Raw genomic sequence first — 27,472 nt, 5'->3', positions numbered from 1 at the left:
AATTTAAGGGGTGTGTCTAGCAGAAAATTTCACGAGGAAACTATTGGAACCACTTATACATCCTCATAGTTTTGTACGAACGGAGTTATGAGCTTTTAAAGTTTCCAAATTTTGGCCGACCTCTCCAATTGACTCAATCCACTGTGCGCCGCGCCTGCGCCTCTGATGCTTTGTACCATTCATTTACGATCGAAGTGTTACCGATTCAAGTATTACTGGAAGATCAAAGACCTCCTGCTCATTTTCTGTCTTTTGTGAATGAATAATTGCAATCGTTATTTCCCATAGTACAAGGACCATAGTGCAATAATTAACCTGTATATAAGGTGCGGATTGAAGCATTCTGATACATGTTTCATAAGCAAAATTTCACTCGGAACACGATTCGCTTAATGTAAATTACTGAAATCAACTCCTAAGTAAGATATTAATGAACGTTTCTAGCTTGCGTAGGCCACGGGAATTTTTAATTCCCCGTTTACTAGAAAAAAAGTCGCCTACTTGAAACAAATCGCGCACTACAAAAGCTTATACGTGCTGAATATATAGTATAGAGTATAGTACAATAGAGTAATTTTCCCTCCCCACCTTTTATCGTTCAAAGTGCTAATAACGTGCAACATCGAAGTCGAATCACCGAAGTCGAGAATGTCATCTTTTCATACCGCCGAGACTGTTTTAGTGCGCGACTTGACTCTCATAGATTTCTGTCTTTTCCTAAGCAGGATGTATGAATTAACGCATTAAAAGACGACAAATAGCATAGTTAGGAGTTATAGTTTCAGTAATTTTTGTCGCGCGGATCGTGTTCTGTGTGAAATGTCGGTGAAGAAACATGTACCAGAATGTTTAAATCCGTACCTTGTCTCCTGGTCTATTCTTAAGATGACTTTAAAGGGACTTTATCACGCGATAAGAAACTAACATTTGTGACTTATCCATAAAAGCACCTATCTGCATGTATTAACTAATGACACATATGTTGTGTGGAAAGTATCTTCGGCAGCATGGGTAGCTAATGGCTCGAGGATAGCCATAGCGCCTTCATATCATGATACATGAAACACGCACATCCATTGAACACGAATAGTTGCTTCAAGGCGCCGTTGTGAAAACGTTGTATTGCGCGCCACGCTGCAACCGTTTCAAGATTACCGGAAGATTAAAGGCCTCCTATTTGATTCCTGTCCTTAGACTTGTCTTTTCTTGAAAATACTTTCCCTTCATAGAAATGGCAGTATTCTTGTTAGGATTTTGCATGTGAACTTTTTTTTATCAGAATCTCGGGTCTAACTGATTCCTTCGTGTCCTTTTTTTTCTAGTGGATGAGATGCTTCAGTCTGTTCAAAAATGTAGAAAACGGAGCACTGGCCTTTACTTGACTTTCAGCGAATTATGTACCTTCACTTCTGAGTTTAAAAAATGCTATGAGAAAGGGTAAGTCTCTTTTTGTCTTAAACTTTAAAATCTTTATAAAAATAGGCTTGGATAATTTTAACACGGCTAACCCAAACTGGTGTTGTGCACCACCTTTTCGGTACGACACGGCAAAATTATTGAACTTGTACTCCAACTTATTGGAGTGGTCTTCTAACTAATCGGTGCTGCACCAATGATGCGCTGCCGCACAGTGGATCGAGTCAATGGGAGAGGTCGGGCGTGATTTAAAAACTTGAAAAGCGTATATCTTCATCAATATAAAATGTTGATGCTTTAAAAGAAGTTTCATTGGTTTTCTCGTAAAATTTCCTATTATGAACGCCCCTTAAAATTAAAATTGTGACGAGATGAACGTAAAATTTTACCGTTTTTGTCAAAAATTTCTTGTCCGACTTCTTCCAAAGACTCTTTCCACTGTGCACCGTATCATATGTTAGCATACAACGTCAATTTAGGTCAACTGTGTCGAAATCATCCAATCCTTTTTTTTTCGTTCAGTAATGTCTGCTATCATAATCTAGAAGATGGTGTCATCCTGGTCCCAAAAGTTAGCACACACTCCTATTCGAATTGGATTTTATGAAATATTTCGTTTTATGGATTGTAGCTAATAGTTCTTTCTTCTTGCCGCACAGTGGATCGAGCCATCGGGAGGGATCTGATTGTGATATGAACTTTTTAACTAAAATATCAAATTTTGATTTTTTGGTTTCTCGTCACATTTTAATTTTAGGGGTTGTTTTTCCAGTAAATTTTACTAAAAAACCAATAGAACCTTTTTTTGAACTTTTATGTTTTGTATCAATGAAGATATAAGCCTTAAAAATCTCTACATAAAGTCCAACCTTTCTCTATCGACCAGTTTCACCATGCGTTGCTGAATGAGAAACACGTCATCTTGTGGATAGGAATTTGGTGTCTTTAAGTCACTTCAATCAATAATGCTATGTTCTTGCGCGCTGAAAAATCCGACCCGGTTTTATCGAATCGCAGATGGGAAACTAAGTATTTTGATTATTTATTTCTGTGTAAATAGTAAATTCCTCTGAGTATCTCACATCCTGTGGAACGCAACAAAGAATTTTATCTTCAATCGCAAAATAACACGTGGTGTCAATATCAAGAACAGGAAAGAATTCCAATTTTGACGGATGTGTCCGTTCCAAGTCTCCTTAAGTAAATGCTCAAAAGAATTTTTACTCACTCACCAAGTAGCTGAGACGCCGTTTAAAATTATTTTCCTCCTCCTCCTTTTGTCTTACAACCGAAAACAAGCGTTCTGATTCAAGCCTCTTCAAGTTGATTACGCAAAACATAATCTGTCTCATTCATTCACAAGTGACCGTGATTGTCTAATATTTTTCCTCGCCCTGGAATATTTGTTCCGTGACGTGCTGTGTTCATAATCTGATCAGACTGTACACATAAATATTACCTTATATGGGGCTAAATAGATTCTGTAGTTTTAGCTCTAAGTGTAAACAGGTGAAATAATAATCGCACAATGTGTTTGCCAGGTTGTCTCTTGAGCTTCTGACGAACTTTTTGGTTTCCTTCGCGAAATTTTACGCACGGATGAAACCCTACCAAAATTCCTTACCGCCGCCCCATTTGGGAAGTTTTGATTCGTCTATATCGTATTCGACCCAAAATTTCGATTCGGAAACTTACTTCGTGACTCTCAATGTCATACTATGCCGGTGGTTTGTTGATGCCAAAGGCAAATTCTTGAAGTGTTCGGGTATATCCTTTGCGCTAAATGATCCGTAACTACACTGAAAAAAAAAACTACGGCCGTAGAAGCCGTACTTACGGGCTATACAGACGTATCATCCGCGTTCCGGGCATAGCACCCGGAGCAATCGAAGCCACGACTCAAGCACCCGGAACTTTCGGCCTCTGAGCCCGGAACGGACGATATGTCTACATAGCCCTTGGCTTTGTTTTAAGTGCAACCCCTCTATTCTCTAAGCCGTGTTACATCAGTTGGCTAATTTTTCCCACTTTCAGGTATTTTTTGCTCAACTTTATCAAATTTCAGGTTTCATGAGAACACCGCAAAGCCCTCCATTAAACTCAGGACTGTTTACTTCCTGAGCGAAAAAAACACCGTTTTCAAGCACAGCAATAATTGAATCGACGTATGCGAAAACGTCCTCTGTCCAACACAGGGTTTCATAATTGCGTTGGGTTTTTTTTTGTCCCACGACACTGATGAATAGGATCGATCCCTTTTGTAAGCGTTTGATTACATTAACAAGATTATTTATTTATAAAATTGTTCTACATCCCTAACGTCTTAAACCATGTTGTGTCGATAAGTTGCAACGAAATTGTCCACTCAAATTCTGAAACACTGTCTTGCATGGCCGGATTAAAAGGATGGCCACATGGGCCGCCCGGGCGCCCGGCCGCGGCCCATAGCGGAAAATTTGGGGGGCGGCAAATTTTGCAATTTTTTCAATGTAGGTATCATAAAAAGAGAGAAAAAAATCGGATACAGAAAATAAATTACTAACGAGAAAAGGCGACAGAATCTCTCATCTCCTGAGGGTAAAAGTATACTAATTTCTAATTTTGTCGTCTTTCGGTGATACAAGACACAACACCTTTAATGAGCCGAGTTAAGAGAGAAACCAAGCACGCAAATTCAACCTGGAACGGAGCGGCGCGGCGGTCGGCATGAAACGCATAGCGCCTACAAGACTTCATGAATACTTCACGCATTGCGTCAAACACAGTGCGGTCAGCAGCGGTCGGATCGGCGCGAAGCGCATAGCGCCTACAATACTTCATGAATACTTCACGCATTGCGTCAAACACAGTGCGATCAGCAGCGGTCGGGTCGGCGTAAAGCGCATAGCGCCTACAAGACTGCATGAATACTTCACGCATTGCGTCAAATACAGTGCGATCAGCAGCGGTCGGGTCGGCGTAAAGCGCATAGCGCCTACAAGACTGCATGAATACTTCACGCATTGCGTTAAACTCAGTGCGTTCAGAAGCGGTCGGTGTGAAACACACAGCACCTATTTGACTGTAGGAGTGTAGGAATGCTTCACGCATTGCGTCAGACACAGTGCGGTCAGCTTGTTCTTTCATAATTTTTTCGTTCATTTCTTGTAAATGGAAGGCCTTGTTCACACAGAGATAGGTTCACGGAACTTAACTTTCGCGCAAAGTTCCGTGAACTTTTGCTGGTAATGTTGACAGGGCTTCGCAAAATATGTGTCCAACACGGGTAAGCGCGACTTATGCACCCCTGCCCGCTGCACGTTCACGTGATGGTTTTTATTGATGTTTCAAAACGAATGAGTAGGGGGTGGCAAGTAGATGAATCCGGCCCTGCTGTCTTGGACATCGGGCGTTTGCGCATACGTCGATTCAATTTCAAAGCAATAAGTCTGTACGGCATATACTATGTGAGGCGTAGAAAGCATGCATTAATTTCTTTCGATCTCCGATCAAAACACTGCGTTCGTCTGAGGTGGGGGATAGCGGTGGGGAGGAGGCAAGATTCGAATTTAGACACGGCCGCTGCGGCATGGCACTCCTCTACCCAAGCAAAACATGATTTGTTTACTAACACTAACAGTCCATTCTAAGCATTTGCTTAATCGTTTCGTCGCCCGCCCGCGCTATTCCGCGCAGTCGCGTCTCTTGCTCTTCGATGAATCGATTTATCTGCTATTTAAACCTATGGGAAAGTATCGATTATCAGGGTATACCTTAATAATCGATTCTTTACCATAATTTCAAGTGGGAAATTATCGATAGTCAATGATTCCCGTTTCGGCATTGATTTTCTACCGTTGAAACCCCACGCTGTCATCGCTCTCGTATAGCGCGTGCATGAGCTTCAATAGAAATGCCTTTCGTGACGTCATGGACCTTCGATACATCGAGTGGATATCAATAGGACGATAGCGTCGATAGCTGTCACGTCGAGTTTCGTGGCATTGGAGTGAAAGAGTCGAAATGAAACCAGAAACCTGATTGAAAAGAGTTTTAAACGTGTGCTTGGAGAAGCAGCAAATATGAAAATAAAAATAATAAAAAAGATTTCTTACAAATGAAAAAGGAATGGAAAGGAAAGGAATAGAATGGAATGGAATAGGATTGCGGCGGTTAGGTGCCAGAGAGCACCGTATTTAAAGCGACAAACATGTATGCATTTCACTTCCTGAAAGAAATTACCTACGCGTTATTCTGCTCTTATGAAAGTTTCAGTGTACCGAGTCCTTCTCTGTCCTTCTTGCACGCATCTATTGAAGCTCTTTCCCCCTCCTTCTGCTCGAGAAAACGGAAAAGAATGCAACCACTGTACAGAAGTGGTGCATTTTCCGTGGAAACTTACTCAAAAACTGTTTACAAGGTGTTATACAACCAATGGTTTAAGCGGGTTGATACTTGTAGTTGCATAGCTAGCCTAAGACATCAACAGGAAAGATGACAGTTCAATTACCAACCTATGGTCTTTTTGATGCTAACTCACTACTTGACATATCGTAGCTCCTCTGGTGTAAGGGCGTATGTCGATTTCCAGGTGAGGCCTAGGGTCCATATAACTCCATAAATTCCAGGGTCATGTGCAAGTAGAGATACGCTCTTTCGTCAAAAGAGCTACGGTGTAGAAAGTGGAGGAGTATCTCTGCCCGTGCACCGCTCGGTACATGTAAATCGTTCGTGCACATTCACTGCACAGATAACGTCTGACGTTTGTGCACTTTTATTGAAAGACATGTTTGCGGACAAGACACTAGTTGGCAACATTGTACCATACCATACGGAATTTTAGACCGAATAGAGAACAAATTGAAAGACCAAGTGTGTGACAAAATTTAATTATTTTTTTCTTATTCTTTTCCCCTTTTTAATCTTTCAGTTCATTCAAAACATTTTCTTCTTTACAGTCAGGGTGGCTAGCATCAGGTAAAACCGGAAAACCCGGAAAATATCAGGGATTTTGGCCGAGCAGGAAAAAATCAGGAAAATCGGAAAAATCTGACGTTTTATCAGGAATTTTTCTAACGCGAATTTCCTCAGCGGAGAAGTCTTACTGCTTTTTGCCTACCGTGCCAGGAGTCGTCGAAAAATCAGGAAAATATCAGGAATTTTTTATAAAATTTCAGGAAAAATCAGGATAATATCAGGATTTTTCAAAATTATAAAATACTAGACACCCTGAGTCGCTGCTTATTCCTTACTTAAATGCTAATTTACGAATTTATTTATTTAGTCCTTCAGCTTGTTCTCTATTCAGTCTATAAATTTTCGTATGCTACGACGTTAGCAAATCGTGCATTGTGCGCAGTAGCGTTATCGGTTCAATTGTGCGCAAGCGTTATCGGCACGAAAATGTGCGCAAATGTCATGCAGCCGGACAGACTTAATTTCTAACCACCAAACGAGCCGTGCCACAAAATCCGATGAAAGTCTCAAAGCAAGTGAATGAAGAAGGGCAATAGGAGCTTCTGCAAGTTCCAGTTCTTGTAGAACCGATAGTAAGCAAGTTCAGAGGATCAAAAATAGAGCTTTCACACTTGAGTCAATAAGATAATTCAGCGCTGAACATCATGTTGTCTCCAACGCCTCGTTTCTCGGCTGAGTGGTGTCGTAATTTGTACGATCTCCATAGATTGTAAGCAGTCGAGCACTGTTTATCGGATCACTTAGAGGCGGCACCTGAACCAAAGCGAACTAAACCGTCACTGCTACCATATTAATTTAGCCTAGATATATCACGCATGTCTCCATCCACTTGGCCTTAGCTGTTGAGTTCGACAGCTTCAATCTCAGCTGGCGCATTGTCGAATCCAGAGAAAATTACGTATATTCGAGACCCAGCACTACTCTGCTGTGCTAAGTAAGAACGCCGTATGAACCATCAGGCGTTGCCAAATTTCCTTAGAAAATCACGCATTTCCAGGAAAACTCGTGAATTTCTTCTCCAATTTTCAGAAGATTCTGTCCGTAATTTGATCCAGGGCCGGATTAAGGGGATGGCCACATTGGCCACGGCCCATGGCGGCAAATTCAGGGGGCGGCAAATACTGTAATTTTTTCAAATGTAGGTATCAAGAAAAAAATCTGATTCAGAAAAAAAAATTACAAACGAGAAAAGGCGAAAAAATCTCTCATTTTCTGAGAGTGAAAGTATAGTAATTTCTAAGTTGTTCGTTTTTCGGTGATACAAGAAACAGCGCCTTTCATTAGTCTAGTTGAGAGAGAAACCAAACATGCAATTTGGCCTGGAGCGGCGCGGCGCAGAGAGCAATGATGACGAGGATTTGAGATGGAAAGGAGAAGCCCTGCGCGCCAGTCAGCATGAAACCAGGCCCGCCACATCCCATCTCGGGCCCTGGTACCAATTTTCTGGCCCGGGCCCCTAGAACAGGGGGGGGGGGGGTCCGGGGGGCCTCCCCGGGAAATTTTGAAATTTTAAATCTATTTGGACGCATTATGAAGCTCTTACGAGGGCTGTCCCAAAAGAAACCGGACTTTTGTCATAGAAGGCGAACCGAGCGTCGCAATGAAGTTTTCTTGAGCTTGTTTGAAAGCTGATAAGCTACTGGACATGCTTGTTTTTACAGAATGCAAAAATTCGTCTTGGTAAGGAAACTACACGCTTCGGAATAAAGGAAAGTCAAACTCGAGTTGCGATTTTTGTCTTTATTTCAAGAAAAATTTAGATAAAACTTAAAAAAAATCCAGGTTTTAAGTTAAAAACTTCGTTGCTCTCTTATTCAAATGCTTAGAAATAAGGAAATTAACATTTTAAGTAGCCCACCAAGCCATCACCTATCCCCTTCAAAATACTCGCCAGCTTTGTCGATGCATTTTCGCCACCGTTTCTTCAATTGGGAGAAACACTGTTTGAAATCCTCAGGTTTGAATGCTCGCAATTCCTTCAAGGTGAAACTGTTAATCGCGAATATTACAATAGTGTTCTGAGACGATTACGTGAAAATGTCCTCAGAAAAAGGGCCGAGATTTGGAGAGAGAATTCCTTGTTTCTGCATCACGATAATGCACCTGCCCATGCATCCCTCCAAATTGGCGAATTTTGGGCAAAGAATGCCATGAGTGTCCTCCCTCACCCCCCTTATTCACCTGACCTAGCTCCATGTTATTTTTTCTTATTTCCACGACTTAAATCTACCTTGAAAGGTCGACGTTTTCAAACCATTCCGAAAATTCAAGAGAACACCTTGAAGGAATTGCGATCATTCAAACCTGAGGATTTCAAACAGTGTTTCTCCCAATTGAAGAAACGGTGGCGAAAATGCATCGACAAAGCTGGCGAGTATTTTGAAGGGGATAGGTGATGACTCGGTGTGCTGCTTAAAATGTTAATTTCCTTATTTCTAAGCATTTGAATAAGAGAGCAACGAAGTTTTTAACTTAAAACCTGGATTTTTTTTAAGTTTTATCTAAATTTTTCTTGGAATAAAGACAAAAATCGCAACTCGAGTTTGACTTTCCTTTATTCCGAAGCGTGTAGTTTCCTTACTAAGAAGAATTTTTGCATTCTGTAAAAACAAGCATGTCCAGTAGCTTATCAGCTTTCAAACAAACTCAAGAAAACTTCATTGCGACGCTCGGTTTGCCTTCTATGACAAAAGTCCGGTTTCTTTTGGGACAGCCCTCGTATGATGCAGATTTTCCATCAATTTCTGCAGAATAATTACGACTTTTTGTTTACTTTCAGCACCAAAAACTTTCGAATTGTTGCATTCAAAACATCTATAAATTTTTTTTTGAGGGGGCAGATGATAATTTTCAATTCTATGGGGAGCCGGGCCCCCCTGGACTCCCCTTTCGTACGTCTATGGCAAGGGAGTTAAGCCATTGAAGTCGAGGATGCCTAGAAAGGAGCGTCTTAGCATCCGACAACGGAAGAAAATGAAACACAGTTACTAAAAATATCATTCTACATATACTCAAAATCTTGAAAATCTCTAAAAAAGTAAGAAAAATGTTATAGTGCCCTAGCGTGTTTTTGAAACTTTATTCACCTTTTGCGGAATTTTTAGGGTAATTTGCTCACTTTTCCCTACGAGACGAGGGTTACACATGAATTCGTAGTGGTTTGTCACCTGCGTCACGGGCCCCTCCAGGGCCCGGGCCCCGGTACCAAGGACCCAGTATCCCCCTCCTTGTGGCGGGCCTGCATGAAACACATATTAGCGCCTACAATACTCCATGAATACTTCACGCACTGCGTCAAACGTAGTGCGGACAGCAGCGGTTGGCGTGAAACGTATAGTGCCTACAAGACTGCATGAATACTTCACGCATTGCGTCAAAAACAGTGCGGTCAGCAGAAACGCATAGCGCCTACAAGACTGTAGGGATACTTCAAGCATTGCGCCAAACAGTGCGGTTGGCGCGGTGGTGGAAATTAAAATCATAAAACCACATTCATGTTAATTCTTTCATAATTTTTTCGTTCTTTTCGTATAAATGAAAGGTCTCGTCCACACAGAGATAGGTTTACGGAACTTAATTTTCGCGTAAAGTTCCGTGAACATTTGCTAGTGTACAGGGATTTCACCAAAAATGTGCCCAACACGAGTAAACACGTCTTATGCACCCCCATTCCTCCGGCACGTTTACTTGATGGCTTGTATCGATGTTTCAAAACGAATGTGAAGGGGCGGCAAAATACAGGCGGCCCATGGGCGGCAAGTAGGTAAATCCTGAGTCCAAAGAACTCCCAGAAAGTAGAAAAAATAGATGAAATTTTATAATTGAAAAAAAAAAAAAACAAGATGAGAAAAACTCCCCTCAGAGGAGAAAAAGCCTCCTTCTGAGTCCAAGGAACTCCCAGGAATGAGAAAAATTAACGAAATTTTATAATTGAAAAAAAAAACAAGATGAGAAAAACTCCCCTTAGAGGAGAAAAAGTCACCCTCCGAGTCCAAGGAACTCCCAGGAATGCTGTTTCAAATCTCTTACAATCAAATTCCGATAAATTTAGTCATCGGTTAGCTGCCCGGTGACTGGTGAGCTGGTGTAGGGGTAAGGGGGAGGCAACTGGATGATCTCACGAATCCACGAGGCACAGCTTCAGAAATAGAGATCATTCGGGAGGAAAGGAGCTATGAAATCACACTCTAAAAATACAAAGGCCCCCCCTCGCCCTCGCTCTCCCATCCCGCCACAACAGCGCACCCATTCCAATTTTCACTCTCAACAATCCCACAACTCATAAGCATCCCAAGAGCCCCCCCCCCCCCCGCCGCCACTTTTACGCGCGCACACGCACACCCGATTTTTTCCAGCTACTACGAAGGATTACAATATTTTCTCATGCATTTATGTAGTTTTATAACCTCGGAGGAAGGAGCTAAACTAAAGCTCTGTCGGACGTAACATAATTTTCTCTCATGTTAATTTTTTTCTGAGAAAACTAGACAATTCTGCCTCAAACTTTCGTGAGCATGACCCTTATTTTCATAGAAAAAATTCACGCAAAGTTTAAAGGGTTTATGTTGCTTGGTTTTCTCTTAAAAAAATAAACCATAGAAAAAAAACTCCTGGCAAAGTTCTCTGACAGAATCAGAGAACTAAAAAAGTCGACCAATTTGCCTCTTGCCCCAGTAGAAGCTGAAAATACCAATGAATCATAATGCAGCCTCTCTTTTTACACTCAACTTTTAAGATTTCATCGAATTTTGACCTGAATTTCTAATGTGTCTTCATTAGATTCATTTAAATGCTTTCTCTCTTCGCTATTTTTCTCTTCGTTATTGTGTTGTTCCAGATTGAATTTCTCGTGTATCTCGTGAATAATCAAGTATCATATTTTTGTTTTGCTCTTTGCTGAATTTATAATTGTTTCTTTTTTCAGAGTTCCCTTTCCCGCACAGCTGTCTCGCTTACTAGAGAGAGATGGTCCACATAAAAAAAGGAAAGCAAGGAAAATGTCAAGTATGTTTATAACATTTCACATTTTATTTTCAGTTGGATCTTTTCTTTATTTCACCGCTGCTGAAACCCTTGTGAAAGAGAGAGTTAGATCCATTGACCACTCGCCAGTTGAAACTGCCAGTAGCACAGAAGGTACAGATAACTTCTAAAATACGTTTTTCTCTTGATTTATTTCAACTATTTTCAACTTGCAAAAAACCCCATCATTCTATAGTCACCATGATAACGACAAGAGCTAAGTATCCCAAGCACTAGCAGAAAATATTCCAGTGAAAAAAAGAAAACCATCCAACAAACCAGTTTAAAATTAACCAAATAGTTAAGATTGTTAAAAGAAAAATGGATATTCAGCTCAAGTTACCGTTTTGCTGAATATCTTATTATGTAATGTTTGTTCCATGATTTCTTTTTTATCTATTTACAGAAGGAATACCCAAAAATGATGTGTTTTTGGGTGGATCGTGCAACCCCACCACTTGGAGGCAAGACATCGCCATTCCTCTCCTTAACAAATTGGGGATCACATTTTATAATCCTGTAAGTCTTTTTAAATGTAAATTGAATGCGAAAATTACATATTGCTTGTTTTCACTCCTGAGATTCCAAATCTCCAGTAGAAAATGAATGGTTTGAATAATTTTTTTTCCAGTTTTCTACCATTGTTATGAAGTTTTGTTCTCAAAGTTTTGATAATGAAACACTCACCTCTGAGAGGACCATTTGGATCTCATTTAGCGAAAAGGAACCAGTACGATTACAGTGTTTTCAAAATCGTGTAACTTCTCCTTCAATTTTTTAAATACTTAATATATGCACAGTATTACAATTTTCACAGTTATTTTCCTGGAGAATTCACAATTTTTGGTGGGAAGCCAAAACAATTTGCTATTCTGGGAAATTTTTTAAAAAATTATGGAGAAGCAACATTCTTACAACACTGCATTTGCGCTAGTTCCTTTTTGCTAAATATGATCCATTTAAATTGGGTCATAATTAACTTTATAAAAAGTTTAAAAGATCAGGTCGAATGTGCAAACAGTTTGATCGCTTGTTTGGTCCTTCAGAATTAATTCAATGTCTTGTGACTTTTTTACATCAAAATAAAATATTGTAGGTAATCTAAACTTATTTTTTGTGTTTTAGCAAGTGTCCCAGTGGCGGCAAGAGCTGATCGAGTTGGAACACCAGGCTAAGGAGGCAGCCTCCATACTGTTGTACGTCTTGGATGACAGGACACGAAATGTGGTAGGCATCATCGAGACGGCTTTCTTTGCGGGAAATAGTCGTAAATTGGTCCTCGTTATGTCCATCGCAGAGCCTGGCAACATCATCAACGGCGAGGCGATCTCACAAATGTTAGTTCAACCCTTCAAGTCATGGTGTCCCTTATTCGGAACACCTAATATCCTAAAATGTAAATGGTTTGAGAAACTTGTTCATGAGACCTTGTCAGTAGTTTGATCCATTTTCAAGGAGCTAGTGTGTTTTTGATCTCTTTGTAGAGAAAAAGTAAAATTCTGGCAGTGGACTTTCACTTTCATAATTGTTGTGCAGTAAATAAAGCTATAAATATCTGGGTCAACAACAAAGCCCTGACATTGCTTTCTGATTATAATATGTTTAGAAAGATTGCTGTAAAATATTGAACTGAAAGAGTCAAGCCAACTTTCTATTTTACAATAGAATACTCAAATATATGTTATTTTATTTCAGAGAGAGCGATGACTTGCGGTTAGCCCAATTTCTATTGCAAGACCTAGTAAAGAAACATGGCATCTCAGTTTTCGACAACATTCCGCTAGCAGTTAGTTGTGCGGCTAAGGTATGTATTTTTAAATTTGAGCAGGAGAAAATTCGCCAGTTGGCTAATTTAAGATTGTGTAAATAATTTTTAAAATTTCAGGTATAAAGCTCTATTTCAATCCCATTTGATAAACTTCTCACTTGAGCCCAGTAGCAACTAATTGATGCCAATTAGAGTTGAGTATTAATGAGGTAGCAGTGTCTGCTTGCGGAATCATCCCAAGTTTTTGTCTCTTCGAAGTTAACCATAATATACTCAAAAAAACTTTGAATTGATAATTTTTTTTATACAGAGATACAGGCTTTTCTTAGATTTTTAATTTAGTTAATCGAAATTCTTCATTTTCCTTATTCTTTTTTGTTTCTATGATTATTAGAATATTTCATTCATCTTTTTTTTTTCCAGATAGTTCAGGACAACAAAAAAGTCCCAGACCTAGAATACTCCAACTCAGTTGAACTTTTGAAAAATAATTCTTTGATAGTTCCTGACAAACAATTGTAAGTATTAAAAAATTGTCTCTTTTATTAATATTTAAGAAGTATCTGTTGAGAACTTAACCAATAGATTTGTTTTTCATTTTGTGGCGCAAGCATAATTGAAGGGCTTGGAGCACAAGGCGAGTAAGTGCATTTCTTGAAAAAAATGAGATACTAATGATTTCAAGTCAAACTAGTCTTAATCCATTTGCCGTAAAAAATTCACGCCCAAATTCCAATTTTTACGTATCAAAAAGTCAGTTTGAACTTCCTTTCTGACATAAGGATCCGTGTAGTTTCGAAACTTGTAACACGTACTTCTTGAAATTGCAAAAACTGCATTTATGCGCCTTGTCCTCTAAGCCCCTCAACTAAAAAAAAAATGTATTTACTGGTAATTTAACTCAGGTGGTTTTTGGATTACATTTTTTGACCATTGATGTAAGTAAGTATTTGCAGGTGTAAAACTTTAGTCGATTTTAGCTTGGTGTGATTGGAACTTCTCTTTCAAAGTTCTATAAAAAAAGAAAAAGATAATTGGGACTTTTTCATGACCACTCAATCAATCAGCAGCTACATTTACACTCAAAATAATTTTTTTTCTTCTTATTTTTTTCTTTTTTTGTGCTGGCATAAGATAAAATGCTAGCTGAGCTTCGTTTGATTTAAGAAGAGCTTATTATTATCCAGCAACGCCATTCGCTATCAAGCCAACAGAGACCTTATATATTGTGCAAGATGTCAGTCTTCTGCAAATTTAATTTTCACTTGAAAAAAATCAATCCCCTTTGCGCCAAGAAACCTATGCAAACAAAATCTTTATTTGGTGCAAACAATTATTTTTAATAATTTTTTCAAATACCTGTCGAAGATTTTGTTCTGTGAAAATGGCCTGATTTGCATAATTTCCTGGATCTTTTTAATTATAAAAGCAAAAAAGTCTAAAAATACCATTAAAATTACAAATTATGAAAAAAATCGAGCCTATGATCAACATCGACATGAAGTGTTTAAAGTTAGTAATAATCCTTGATATTTGTGCTTTTCCTTAAAACGTTTCCTACCCTTACCAAAAAAGGTTACTTTTCTAGAAAATTGTAATAAAATTCTGTATAATGTTTCCTGTTTTCTTTTGTTCCAGAGATCTGCAAAAAGTATTTAGCGCAATTGATACAACCAATAGTGGTGAAATTAGTCTCTCTGATGTAAGTTTTAACATGTTTATTTTTAACTTTTTTACAAGATTACAAACTTTGAAAATGAAGATGAACGAGAAATGAGTCGCATAATAAACTCAAACTTGAATGAGTCGTCACCTGCTGAAGATGGGAGCAGTTAGGCTCCCGAAACAAATTTGGCCTCTTTTGTAAATACAGTATAACTTCGATGTAACAAACGTCAATACAACGAATTCTTCGAATTAACGAATTTTTTTCGCGGTCCTGAAAAAATCCCTATTTTCAATGTAAAATATATTCTATATGATGAACTTGGTACAACGAATATTCGCTTTTACGAAGCAAATCGTCGGTCCGAGTACGAACTTTACCATGTAAATCAACCTTGATTTAACAAATGCACGGGAATTTCCGCGCGCCCGGCAACATCGCTGGGGAGAAAGCATACTTGTCTTCACCCGCGTACTGTACGTCGGTGTCGGTGCAAAGGTCATTTTCTGAATATGGCGGGATTGGGGATTTCCGAGGCACACATGTTTCCTCGAGTGAACGGGGTGATTAAGGAGCTACGTGAGCTGTGTCATCAGTAAGATTTCAACCCCTGCCGTGCGCTCCTCACTACCGCTGCCCAGTTTTACTGATCAAGAGCTAATCAGGTGTTTCCCGCCGATTTTCCATATATCGTAATAGATGAAGGGGGGGGGGGTGTGTACACAAAACTGGAAAAAGTCGAACATTTCAAAAAAATTTGTGGCCTAAAATCGGGTTTTCTGCGGTTTTCGATTTAACGAATTTTTTCGCCAGTCCCCAAAAATTTGTTATATTGAAGTTTACTGTATCGAGATAATTTGAAAGTTCGAGTTTATTATGCGACTCATTTCTCGTTCATATTTATTTTTATTCACCCAAAAAACCTCCTTTTAGAATGCTCAAATAATTACCCAGGCCGGTGTCCTCTATTTACCTCAGTATCTGGGGCAGACCATAATCTCCAGCAAATTTCTTCATCTCAGCTCTACCAGTATGGCCAAGCTTGAAAATATTTACTAATTTATGATAAGTTCTGGAATCATCGAGGAAAAAAGAATATTTTGGAGTTCCCTCAGGAATAATGTTAGTCATATTATCTTAGCTTATTATCATAAGGCTGGCAGGCTTAATACAATGCGTCAATTATCGAAATATGCAATGCAGCCATGTATGAATGCATCAGTATTTTTTAAGTCCAACTGAAGTTCTCTTGAAACCATCGACACTAAGGATTTATCTTGAAAGCGATACCTAAATATACTTCAAATTTTGATCTATCAAAGCAGGCTATTACAAACTTTTTCCAGGGCCGTAACAAAGTTGTTCCTCCCGCAGAATTGATCAAAAAGTATAATGATTGAAGTGGCAAAATAAGATTTATTCCTGTATTTAACTCTAATTTTTTTTTCGTTTTGATTCCCTTCCAGGTCTGTCAGTTATTGACCAAACATAATCTATCACAAACAGAATTACGAGGAATTTCATCTCAAGTAACAGGTAAAATTTAATCACAAGGAATAGTGCTTCGATAGTTCGAGATCCTTATAATATTGTCTCTTTTTTAATCCTTTTTCATTAAGAAAATTTTCTCTCTTTCCTTTGTTAATGAAAAGGAAAAAAAAATGTATCAAAGAATAGAAACAAACAGCATCAATAGTGAAATCGTACCATTATTGAGTGTAGTAATTCAAATATGCCTATTTTTGCAAATCTAAATTGTATACCACCTTAATATTTAGGGATATCAAACAGCATTGTCTTTTAGATGAAATAACTTTTTCAGTCAAGTGTCATCCCTGTTAATTTTTTACCTCATCTTTGTGTTGAAAAATTAGAAGATACTCTTCAGATTTTTCTGCAGAAGTAAAGTAATTTCTCCCTATAAAATTGGTTTGTTCTATGTGCTGTGAACAATACTTACATTTTCCTGCTGATTTAAGCTACAATTTGTTTTCCTATTTTTTCAGGTTCCAAGGAAAGTAACATTGGAGAAGTAAAGATAAATTTTTCTCAATTTTGTTCAATATTCTCTGGATTGAAAACATCTTTGAATAGTGACGATGCAGAAAGTGAGATTTCTTCAAGTTCTTCTCCCCCTAACCTCTTTTTATCTCGTCTAAAGCAGTTCTCTACTAACATTCATGACAAAGTCTTAGGTATTTTAAAGCATTAAGCTATTCTTATTACTTGTCTGTGATGCCTGGAGTTGCTGCATGACTTTAAATGATGGCTGGACTAGTTTCGTTTTCGAATATCTGTTTACTATGTGAGTGTGAAGTGTACTTGGCGTGGGCTTTAAAAGACACAGCTTACAATAATACTGTGACTGTTATTAATATTTAGATACATTTAGATGTGTCAACTTAAAAACGACCTGATATAATATCTCATGCCTTTTATCATTTGAATTTTTAGCAGAGATGCCTAAAAAAACACAAAGAGGATTTCAGTCACTATGTTATTTTTTCAAAAGAGAACAAATTGACACAATTTCTTGAAATTTATGCAGAATTTTCTTCGCACAGAGTAGATAAATCACGGCAGTTTTAAAGAATTGCTGTTGAGTAGTTTTCCGTTTAAAAAATAAAGTATGACAGGAAGTCTGCGACGTCGCAAAGCGAGTTAATTGCTGACTTACCCTGTTGATTAGTATATTTTATGCTAGGATAGAAACCTCTTTTGTCACAAGTTTCTGCAGTGAAATGTTGCAAAGTATTGGAAATCTTTTAATTTATAGCAACATGGCAATTCTCCACTTTTGGAAGAACCTCCCTTAATTCCTCTTGGTTTTAATGGTGAGTTTACCGCAAAACATTTTGAGTATTTTTTTTTTATTTAATATAAATAATTTTTCCTGTTATTCCAGAATGGGTTGTTAGATGGCGTTACAATGTTATATCGAAAGGTAACAATGATCGAGAAGATCTTTGCTTAGTTGGCGATATCAGTGATTCGGATCTGATGGTTACTTCATTGCCAAAGTAAGTACTAACCACACAGTAATTCAATTCATACAAATAAATATCAAGTAGTATGTATCCTTTTCATGAAAATTTTAGTGAACAGTGAGTTGATGTAAATCTTAAAACTTACTTTAGACGAGAGTAGAAGAATTTAACCATGAACCACCGCATCATTCAGGATATTAGAGATGTCAATCATCAGACTAGTTTTACTCGTTATATTTTCACTTCTCCCATCATAATCTCACTTGAAACTGATTTAAATGCTATTCACTATGTCAATCTAAGTAACCTGTAAGGTACCTCTTATATTCTTTACAAAGCAATCTCTAATCAATAATGATTGAATGTTTCAGGATGAAAAAAGTGAATCTCTCCATTTTAAGGTTCCCTAAGAACGAAGAAGGTATCAATCTGATTGATAAGTACCAAGTGTTGATCTTCCATATTCCAGCCACCACACGAGGTTTAAGCACAATGACTTTGGTAAGTTATCTTTTGTTTCTTTTTATTTTCCGTTTAACAAGGATTCATAGATATCCATTTGACGGAACTTGGAAACTTAACACGATGACTGCCCTGCTAGTTTGCAATATTTATCAGGGGTGTACTTTTGGAGTACTTCAAAGTGCGTCTCAGCAAATCTTCTTTTCAGAAACCTAATGGACCAAAGAATAGAGTACAATAGAATAGAATAGAATATTGCACTGATTCCAGAACAGCTACAAGACATAAAGTAAATATTAAAAAGGGCAACGCAGGCAGACATTCTGGCAACATTGCTGTTAAGAAGAGGGAAGGTAAAATTATACCGTCTGATGGACTAAAGTATGATGTGATGTTAGGAGATATTTGCAGAAATGTCTCAAAATCCAGAAATTATCGATTGATCGATTGGCTCTCAAATAACTCTCTTAATCTGCTGATGCTGACATAAAATTTGTACCTTTTCATCAGAAGAAGAATCTAAAATTTTTTCCCATTTTACTGCAAACCTTTGTAAATGAGTCAGTTGTGCTAATCACAGAATTGCATTTTGATGCTTGATTTTTGTAGAGTAGCACAAATTAGTAAGATCTGTCCAAACCGCAACTTTCTACGTTCAATATTGACCGCAATATCCTTTTGAAAAGTCGAGTTTTTCATGTCATTCACCGCTACAGTGACACCCTTGGTTTCTTTCACCTTGCTTTCATCCGAGTTTCACGGTGAGTAACCAGTGCTAGTGTGTGTTTCCCTGATTGATAAACGCAAGGTGGAAGGAACCGAGGGTGTCACTACCGTGGTGGATGACGTCAAAAACCCAACTTTTCAAAGGCAATAACTCGGTTAATATTGAACGTAGATATTTGCAGTCTAGACAGATCATATTATTATTTCTAACTTATCTACAAGAATCAAGCATCAAAACACGATTCCATGACCAGCACAACTGGCTCATTGAAGTATGTGCGATGCTGTCTTCAAAAAAAAAAGAAGAAAAAATCAATTAACTTCATAATAGTGTTTAACTCTCTAATGTGGGCAGTAATTATCTGTTTTTAGTAAGTAAATATCTCTCTTCTTTCAGGCAAGTTACTATATTGGTCAAGGATGTGAAGTGATATTGAGCATTCAAATGATGAAAAAAAATACAACAATTAAAGGAGAAGTGGTATGTATTCTATCTTTCCTAATTCAAGTAAAATCTGAAGGAGGGTATGGATTCGATCGACATGAATCGATGGAAAAATGAAAACGTGAATCGATCGACATGAATCGATCGACACCGATTCGATCGACAAATTGTTAAAAAAACCGGTGTCGATTCGATCGACATGAATCGACCGAAAAATGAAAACGTGAATCGATCGACACCGATTCGATCAACAAATTCTTAAAAGACCGTGTCGATCGATCGCATGAACGATCGACATGAACGATCGAAAATTAAACGTGATTCGATCGACATGAATCAATCGACACCAATTCGATCAACAGTTAATTTAAAAACACCCGTATCGATTTGATCGACATGAATGGATCGAAAAATGAAAACGTGAATCGATCGACGTGAATCGATTGACACCGATTCGATCAACAAAATTCGATCGACTCGAGGGTTTGTCGATCCACTGGGTTTGTTAATCCATTCACGGGTTTGTCGATCCATTCACGGGTTTGTCGATCCATTCACGGCTTTTGTCGATCCATTCACATGTTTGTCGATCCATTCACGGGTTTGTCGATCGATTCACGGCTTTTGTCGATCCATTCATGGCTTTTGTCGATCGATTCACGGGTTTGTCGATCGATTCACGGTTTTGTCAATTGATTCATGGTTGTCGATCGAATCAGTGTCGATCGATTCACGTTGATCGATTCACGTTTTCATTTTTTGATCCATTCATGTCGATCGAACCGATATGGGTGTTTTTAAATTAACTGTCAATCGAATCGGTGTCGATCGATTCATGTCAATCGAATGACGTTTTCATTTTTCGATCGATTCACGTTTTCATTTTTTGATTGATTCATGTCGATCGAATCGACACCGGTTTTTTGAACAATTTGTCGATCGACTCACGGGTTTGTCGATCGACTCACGGGTTTGTCGATCGACTCACAGGTTTGTTGATCGATTCACGGGTTTGTCAATTGATTCATGGTTGTCGATCGAACCATTGTCGATCGATTCATGTCGATCGATTCACGTTTTCATTTTTCGATCGATTCATGTCGACCGAATCCATACCCTCCAATCTGAACTAACTAAACTATTGTATGTACAATGGACAATACTGCCGTAGTCAGTTTGGTTTACCATAAAATTTGGTCAGTTTTTTCAGGTTTAATTAATTTTTTGGGAATTTTAGTGTTCTGAACTGGAGATTTTCAAAGTATCAGTAACATTAAATAGGTAGGAAGGAATTCACCCCAAAAACCTTTCAAATGCGTTGCTGAAAGGTTTGTTTTGGCTCGCTTCAGATCTCGTCACAAGTCCGAAAATGGACTATTCAGCTAATGATTTATTATGCAGTGATCCTAGAACGCATCTTGTGGATAGTTTATACTTCTCCGTTTGGAATGGGAATGTAATATCCTTCTTTATCTCAGGTTAACCCCATGAGAGATTTTCCTGAAATTTCTCTCTGGTTGTCGTAGAAAGATTTTTAAAGTAGCCTTACACTTGACACGCTAATTTCCTCTAATTTGAATTACATATTCCTTTTATTGTTTCAGATTTCACCAGCAGCTATTTCTGACTACAATCGAGGAAGATCTTATTTGTCTGACTTTGCTAAAAAGGAATCTCTGCCTGTTTTTGATAATTTAAATGATGCCTTACTATGTGCCGTTAATAGAGTCAGTTCCACTTGCCCATAATCCTGAATATTTCAGGCTACTTATTACTCTGCATTATATTTTAGTATGTCCAGCCCATCAGACTCGTAAATTTCAAACAACCTCCATGGTTTGGTAGGGTGGTTTTATAATGAATACATAGGGTTGTATGTCCTATATGGAACTCATATGAAAAGGATCGGCAGTAATGTCAGTGATTGTAAAAATCTACAATGTAGACACCTTTGTCTAGAGTGCAGAGGAAATGCACGTTGGAGAGGTGCACACTCTTCAGTTTATAATAATTTGTTTCTGTGTAATGTAATATAATATATACAGACGGAATTTTTCCCTGCAAAAGACTACTCTGATTGCACAATTCAAAATGGCCTACTTTTTCATGATCATTTAATGTTTTTACAGAGGGACACACATTATAAATATAGTATTAAATGAACACTTCAAGGAATTTGATTTTTCATAGGCTGGTTTCTTTTGCTTACTTGAAGCAATTTTTTTGACTGAAATACAAAGCACTCAATATATTCCTGTCACAAATCATTTTAAGTCAGAGAAGTCTCAACATGACTGCTTGTAATACATCTTGAAATTTAAAGGTTTTTTTTGTTCATTTAAATTGAAATTCAGACAGCAGGTTATAGAATGATGTTGAAGTCATGAAAAAGTTCAGTGAATGAAACCATGAATGAGTAACCCTATATCCCTCTCGTGCTCTGATCAAGAATGCCCTTGTCTCCGCTGTGCAAGAAACTTTAGAATCTCAAAACTGTACTTCATTTACCTTCATTATTTTAAGCTTTATACATTTTCAGCCATGTCAAAACATCACTATGTTGTTATACTTATTTTAAGCAGCTTTTTTTTTTCTTTTCTTCTTATCTAAAAATTGCATGATTTTTGTAATGATGTGAAAGTTTTAAAGATTATTTGTATTTTCTTTGTATCTAAATTACTAACTTTGCATGGACTGCCTCATTTGTTCAATGGACAGTAAACATGGTAAGAAATTAAAAACCGCAATTTATGTTTGCTTATCAAAATTTTACATAGTGTACAATGGACATATCAAAACTTTCCAAATTTGAGTATTAACAACTGTTCTTGTGTAAGTTAATTCATACTTCTTGTTCACTAAAAAATCATAGTTTACTCAAGTCAGGTTGAGCATTAAACTAATTTCGATGAAAGAATTTTGCCGTACTCAACCTTTTTTTTGACAAAATCAAAGGTATCTTGTATCAGAAGAGGAAGGAAATATGTGTAAAACCAAGCTATAATTATTTGCTAAACTTACAGGTTGATTTCAATGCCTAATTTGGTCTACATTGACCACGTATTTTTCATTAGTGGTAAATTTGAATTTACTGTGAAACTAGGAATGTTGAATTCCTATTTACAACTTAATTTTGAAAGTTTCCATCACGCTCATTATGCTATAATTTTGATGAGAAAGCATGTGCTGTGGTTCTTGATTTCTTGCCCAGTCTAATTGTCCATTAGTGAGCAGTGTTGGATTTGTATTATAGTACTTAAGATTTACTGTTACTAATAGACAGTGCAGGTGTGTGAAACTGTGTTCAAGGAAGAATTTGGGTCTTCCATCTCTAGTGACAGTGGACTTTTTAAGTAAGAACATCGGCATCCCACCTAAACCTTGACTTTTTTTTGGAATTTTTCAATCACTCAATTTTTTTAATGATCAGAACTTCACTTGGTTTTTATCATCATTTTTTAGTTTAAATTATTAGGAAGATCAATGGAACCAAAAAAGGATCTAATTATGATTGCTGTTTTGAACCGTGTCTGTACATAGAGGTCTGTCAATTGTTATGAAATTTTGCAAATCTTTCTGATGTTCTTAGATCTGTTTTACCTAGTTATGTCAAGATGTATCCATAGTGTCTTTCAAACTCTTCATTTAATTTTTAAGGCAAAGGTTAATGTCAATGACAACATTAAAAGTTGAAAATGTTTGCGTCTTGTTCAGTTATGAGTTTTTGGCATTTGAAACACATTTTCAGAGAGTTAAGGAAGTCTTTTTTTTTCGAGTTTCAGTCAGTGACATTACTGAGCTCATCTGTTTCATATGGTGGAGGGGCAAACAGACTTTTTTTACTGTTTTTTCCAGACCCAATTTGTTCACCAAAACAATCCGGAACAGCTCGTAACAATTGTAATTCCTTTGGATTCAGTTTCTGTTAACAGGGCCTGGCCTTTTTTTATTTGTTTCATTTTTTGCACAATCTTGCAATGCTATTGCAGTATTGTTAAGGAATAATCATACTGCTCTTGGAGCATGTTACGGCAAAAGTGAAACAATTGTTAAGGGGATTTCTATCCCATTTCGCTCTCATTGTTTATGAAAAAGTGACGCAAATGATACAAAATCTTTAACATAAAATAATCGTTGCAGCGAATAAAGTATGTCTTCTTTCATCACTTCACAATGTTTCCTGTAAAGAGGGAGAGCAAAGATCTAGAAAGATAAAGGAGTAGGTTGTCTGGGTACTATAATGCCTCTCCTCAAGTGGGCCGCTAGTGTCAGTGCTCACTCTTGCAGTTTTAGATTCTCTTCCCTGCGGGCCGATTATTGAAAGTGATAGACAAAGCGATAGACAAAGAAGACAAAGGAAGTATGGAGAGATCCTATTGGTGGAAACGAGTGGTTGCTAATGGACTAAGGCGGAAGGAATAGACTAACTAACGGAGACCCTGGAGGGACCTGACAGTTAGTCCATAATTTACTCTCCTATGTCCATGAGCAACCACCCACTTCAACCAATAGGATCGCTCCAACTCCCTATTGTCGTCTTTGTCTATAGCTTTGTCTATCAGTTTCAATAATCGGCTCGCTGGAGAGTAAACATTTAAAATTGATTCGTCCTGAGGCTGGTCTTTAATTTTTTGTGAAGCTGAATTTTTCATTTGTTCTCTCTCTCTCAATTTCTAAATGTTGCCTTACTAAAATCAATACTCAGTTTCAATGAAAGATATTTAGTCTGTAATCTATTGTAATATTTGGATCTAGTCAGCTTTTGTGTTATAACTCATTTTTTTCTGTTGGGTGTTCCTTTGAAGGAGTTTTGGAAGTCTCAATTCGATGAAATCTCGGCTGAGAGAAATCTAAAGTGTTACCTTAACTTCCTTAAATTTCTTGACTCCAATTCAGTTGCAATCATTATTTGTGTTGATGAGGACACAAGCCGAGTCTATTCAAGATTACCTACAATCTACTAAAGTCTTGTGTTTAGGTATCCCACAGCTCATTTTAAAAAACAAAAAGGGACCTATTGATCGTTCAGGAATTTCTCCAATTTTTTAAAAAAACTAAAAATAGTCAAGATGAAATTTCAACGGAAAACGTCAAGTAGTTGGTTTCGCAACTAAAAAATGAAATGCCAAGAAGATGAGACTCAGAAGAAAGCAATAGATGTTACAGATTTTGATCCATCTGATTTTATTCGTCTGTATAAAAAATTAATTAAAATTGGAGTCAGGAACTTTGAATACACACTTATGTTGTTTTCATTTAATATTTGAAATTGATTTCTTTTTTGATAAATCATTCTACTCTAAGATAAAACCAAATATAACCTCATACAAGGATTGACATAACTTTGAGAAAAGCCAAGCCATTGTCACAAATAAAAATTATTTAATTTTGAGTAGGAACAAATTTGAATAGATCAACTTTCTTTAAGGCCCTATTTCTCTCAGAATTATGCCTCAAAGTGGTATAATTTTACTCTTTGTCACTCACCTTGTCATCAACACATCATTAAATTGCTATCTGTCTATGGAATAGTAAGTTGTCAATAATTCTTAACGCATTAAAACCTACTGACCTATGCATTTAATTTTTAATCTTACTAAGCACTGAGATGATTTTTCTGTGAGAGAACAAGAATGTTTCTCTTAAAAAACAGAAAAATTCCATCTGCAAGTTGCTTAAATTTTGCTACTTTTATATTTTCAAAGTAAATTAATTATGAACCCTAAATCTATTTTAAGATTTAAAACCTCTGAATAACACAAATATGTGTATAAAAAAGCAAATCCAATCTGAACCAGCAACAAGATTGCTACTTCTTTATTAGTATAGCAGGAAGAATTGCATATTATGAAAAGGAAGGTTTTTCCAATTATCTTTTTAACAAACCACTGCTTCAGTCCAACTAAATTTCCACAGTGAAAGTGCAAAAACACTAAGCTCGATCATGGTGTTTCAAACTCAGCATAGTTTAAAATTTTTGCAGAGCATTCTCTACTGAAAGAAGAAAAATCACTGAAGTATTCTAGGGATGAGGTCGAATAGTTTTCCATTTAGAAAAGAAGAAAAATTAAAGAATATGACAGAAACTATACAATGCCGCAAATCGAGAAACTCGTTTCTGCAGTATCAGTGTGGGTTTGCAAAACTGGTAACGATTTCCAGTTTTTTTGATGGATTATGTTTAACACTTTTGGTGTCAGGCCTGAGCAAATGAAATCTGAGGTTGATATTTTTCTTGGGGAAAGAATACTTGTAGTGCAAGACTCATTTGTAGAGAGAAAAGTTTTTTGGTTTCTTTTCAGTTTGGTACTACAGATAATTGTCTTATTTTAATCAGATTATCAGTAAGCAAATTGGATTTGTTCTTAATACACTTAAATTCACTGCAAAACTTATAGCACTGGCTTTTTTTCCAAAAAATTGTAAGTGAAGGTGTGCCTAATGTAGCAGCAAGTGTAAGTTGAGCATAGAAAATTGATGGATGCAACAAAGTAAGAAATACTCTCTCTGTGATAGACTTTTTAGTTGTCAGTTTTTTTGTAAATATAACCACTTGCTATGACTATATAATAGAATCTCTCTTTTTTTCTTCTTTTTTTTTAATTATTACTTTACCATTGTATGTAAGTCAACTCTTTTTTTTTTATACAGTCCCGGTGTTTTAGTAGTAGTTGTTCCCTTCAAATTTTTGAAATTCGTTTTTCAGTTTGCCAATGTTCAGTTGTTTGAAACAACTACCTTGATGTTTAATTTTATTGCTGTTTTTGTTGACTGTTCACTTCCCGGTGCAGAAAAATTTTAATAAAGAGAATACTGCAAAAACTTTGCATTTAATGTCTTTTCCTCCTTCAATTCACCCCAAGATTCAATCCTGTTTTTGTGTCTTTGTTGATTAGAGGCATTCTTTCAATTACTTTTCAATTTTTTTAATTTCAATTACTTTAATAAAATGCACTTGAAGCTTGTTAACTTGCAATCAGGAAATTTTTGCTCGTAGCCTTCTTTTACTCAAAGTTTAAATTGAGTTCAATATTTGTCTCTCAATGTGCAAGGGTACCTAAAGCACCAACATTTCATTTATCACCAGGGGAACAAGAAGGCATTATATTGCAAATATAGGAATGAAAATAAATGTAAAATAAAAATGACATAAAAAAATAAAATAAATCTAAAGTGCTTATTAGACACTATTTTTCAAAGAAATAAAACAACTTGAAGCATAAACCATGAGTAACAGTAAAAAGTATTACCCATAATTGTCTAAAGTTTATTTTTTTTCATTATATGATCCGATTTTTTAGTTCTGCTCAGATAAACCCCAATTTCCAATTTAGGACAGAGCGTTGGAAAAGAGGGCATAGATCTAAACGGTACCTTAGTGAAGGATGAGAGGGATTGAGAGTTTTAAAGTTTGCTCTGTATGCCAAGGATGCCTTTTACAGTATGCAAAAAGATTCTGGTTGCCCACACTCTTGGATAATTTTGACCCTGAATACGTATCTACAGAGATAACAAAGTCTCATTGGTTTTCCTGCAAAAATGTCATACAGGGAAGATATAAAATTCTTGAGTGAAAAAGAAGAGAAAAAAATTGCATAAGAAACTTGAGGTAAACATCAGACGTTTCTAAGAACAAAAAAAGGAAAAGTTTTAATATTTTCAGACGCTTAAAGATCTAAAAGGAACTTTATGTCAATCATGTTGAAAATCTATTTTAAATTTTTTTAACTAAATATCGGCCACAGAATGTACATTTTTCATGCTGATAAGTTAAGGAAGAAAAAATAAGGAACCCTAAGAATTTGCTGAAGCTACCTAAGTGCGTGAGTAATACATTTTTGTGAGTCAGGAGAAACATTTTATTTTTTATTTCATCATCGATAAACTATTAAAATCTATCTGTTTGGTTTACCTACTTCTTAACCCGAAGTAATGTGCCATCAAGTAAGAAACTAGAAAACAAAAATTTGTCTTGTCATGTGGGTGACTAAACTGGTTACCTCTCAATTTCAATTGTAATTTTT

General features: G+C 36.9%; 1 protein-coding gene across 5 annotated transcripts in view; it reads left to right on the top strand.

Annotated features, from left to right (window-relative positions):
* Window positions 1–23,148, top strand: part of raw (NDT-like domain-containg protein raw) — a 68,209-nt gene extending 45,061 nt beyond the window's left edge. For 3 of the 5 annotated variants that reach the window (XM_072296000.1, XM_072296001.1, XM_072295997.1), the window contains 13 exons: window positions 1,323–1,437; window positions 11,297–11,508; window positions 11,801–11,913; window positions 12,520–12,731; window positions 13,090–13,198; window positions 13,586–13,680; window positions 14,801–14,864; window positions 16,295–16,364; window positions 16,835–17,023; window positions 17,734–17,848; window positions 18,187–18,316; window positions 19,401–19,484; window positions 21,053–23,148. In XM_072296000.1, coding sequence (XP_072152101.1) covers window positions 1,331–1,437; window positions 11,297–11,508; window positions 11,801–11,913; window positions 12,520–12,731; window positions 13,090–13,198; window positions 13,586–13,680; window positions 14,801–14,864; window positions 16,295–16,364; window positions 16,835–17,023; window positions 17,734–17,848; window positions 18,187–18,316; window positions 19,401–19,484; window positions 21,053–21,196 — 1,644 coding nt within the window. In that variant the 5' untranslated portion in view covers window positions 1,323–1,330 and the 3' untranslated portion in view covers window positions 21,197–23,148. The remainder of the gene's footprint in view (window positions 1–1,322; window positions 1,438–11,296; window positions 11,509–11,800; window positions 11,914–12,519; window positions 12,732–13,089; window positions 13,199–13,585; window positions 13,681–14,800; window positions 14,865–16,294; window positions 16,365–16,834; window positions 17,024–17,733; window positions 17,849–18,186; window positions 18,317–19,400; window positions 19,485–21,052) is intronic. The other 2 variants (XM_072295998.1, XM_019055114.2) reach the window with 2 other exon arrangements.
* Window positions 23,149–27,472: the final 4,324 nt, after the last annotated feature.

Source organism: Bemisia tabaci, chromosome 2 (assembly GCF_918797505.1).
Source record: "Bemisia tabaci chromosome 2, PGI_BMITA_v3".
NCBI classification, from domain to species: domain Eukaryota; kingdom Metazoa; phylum Arthropoda; class Insecta; order Hemiptera; family Aleyrodidae; genus Bemisia; species Bemisia tabaci.
This window is presented reverse-complemented; position numbering and strand designations above follow the sequence as displayed.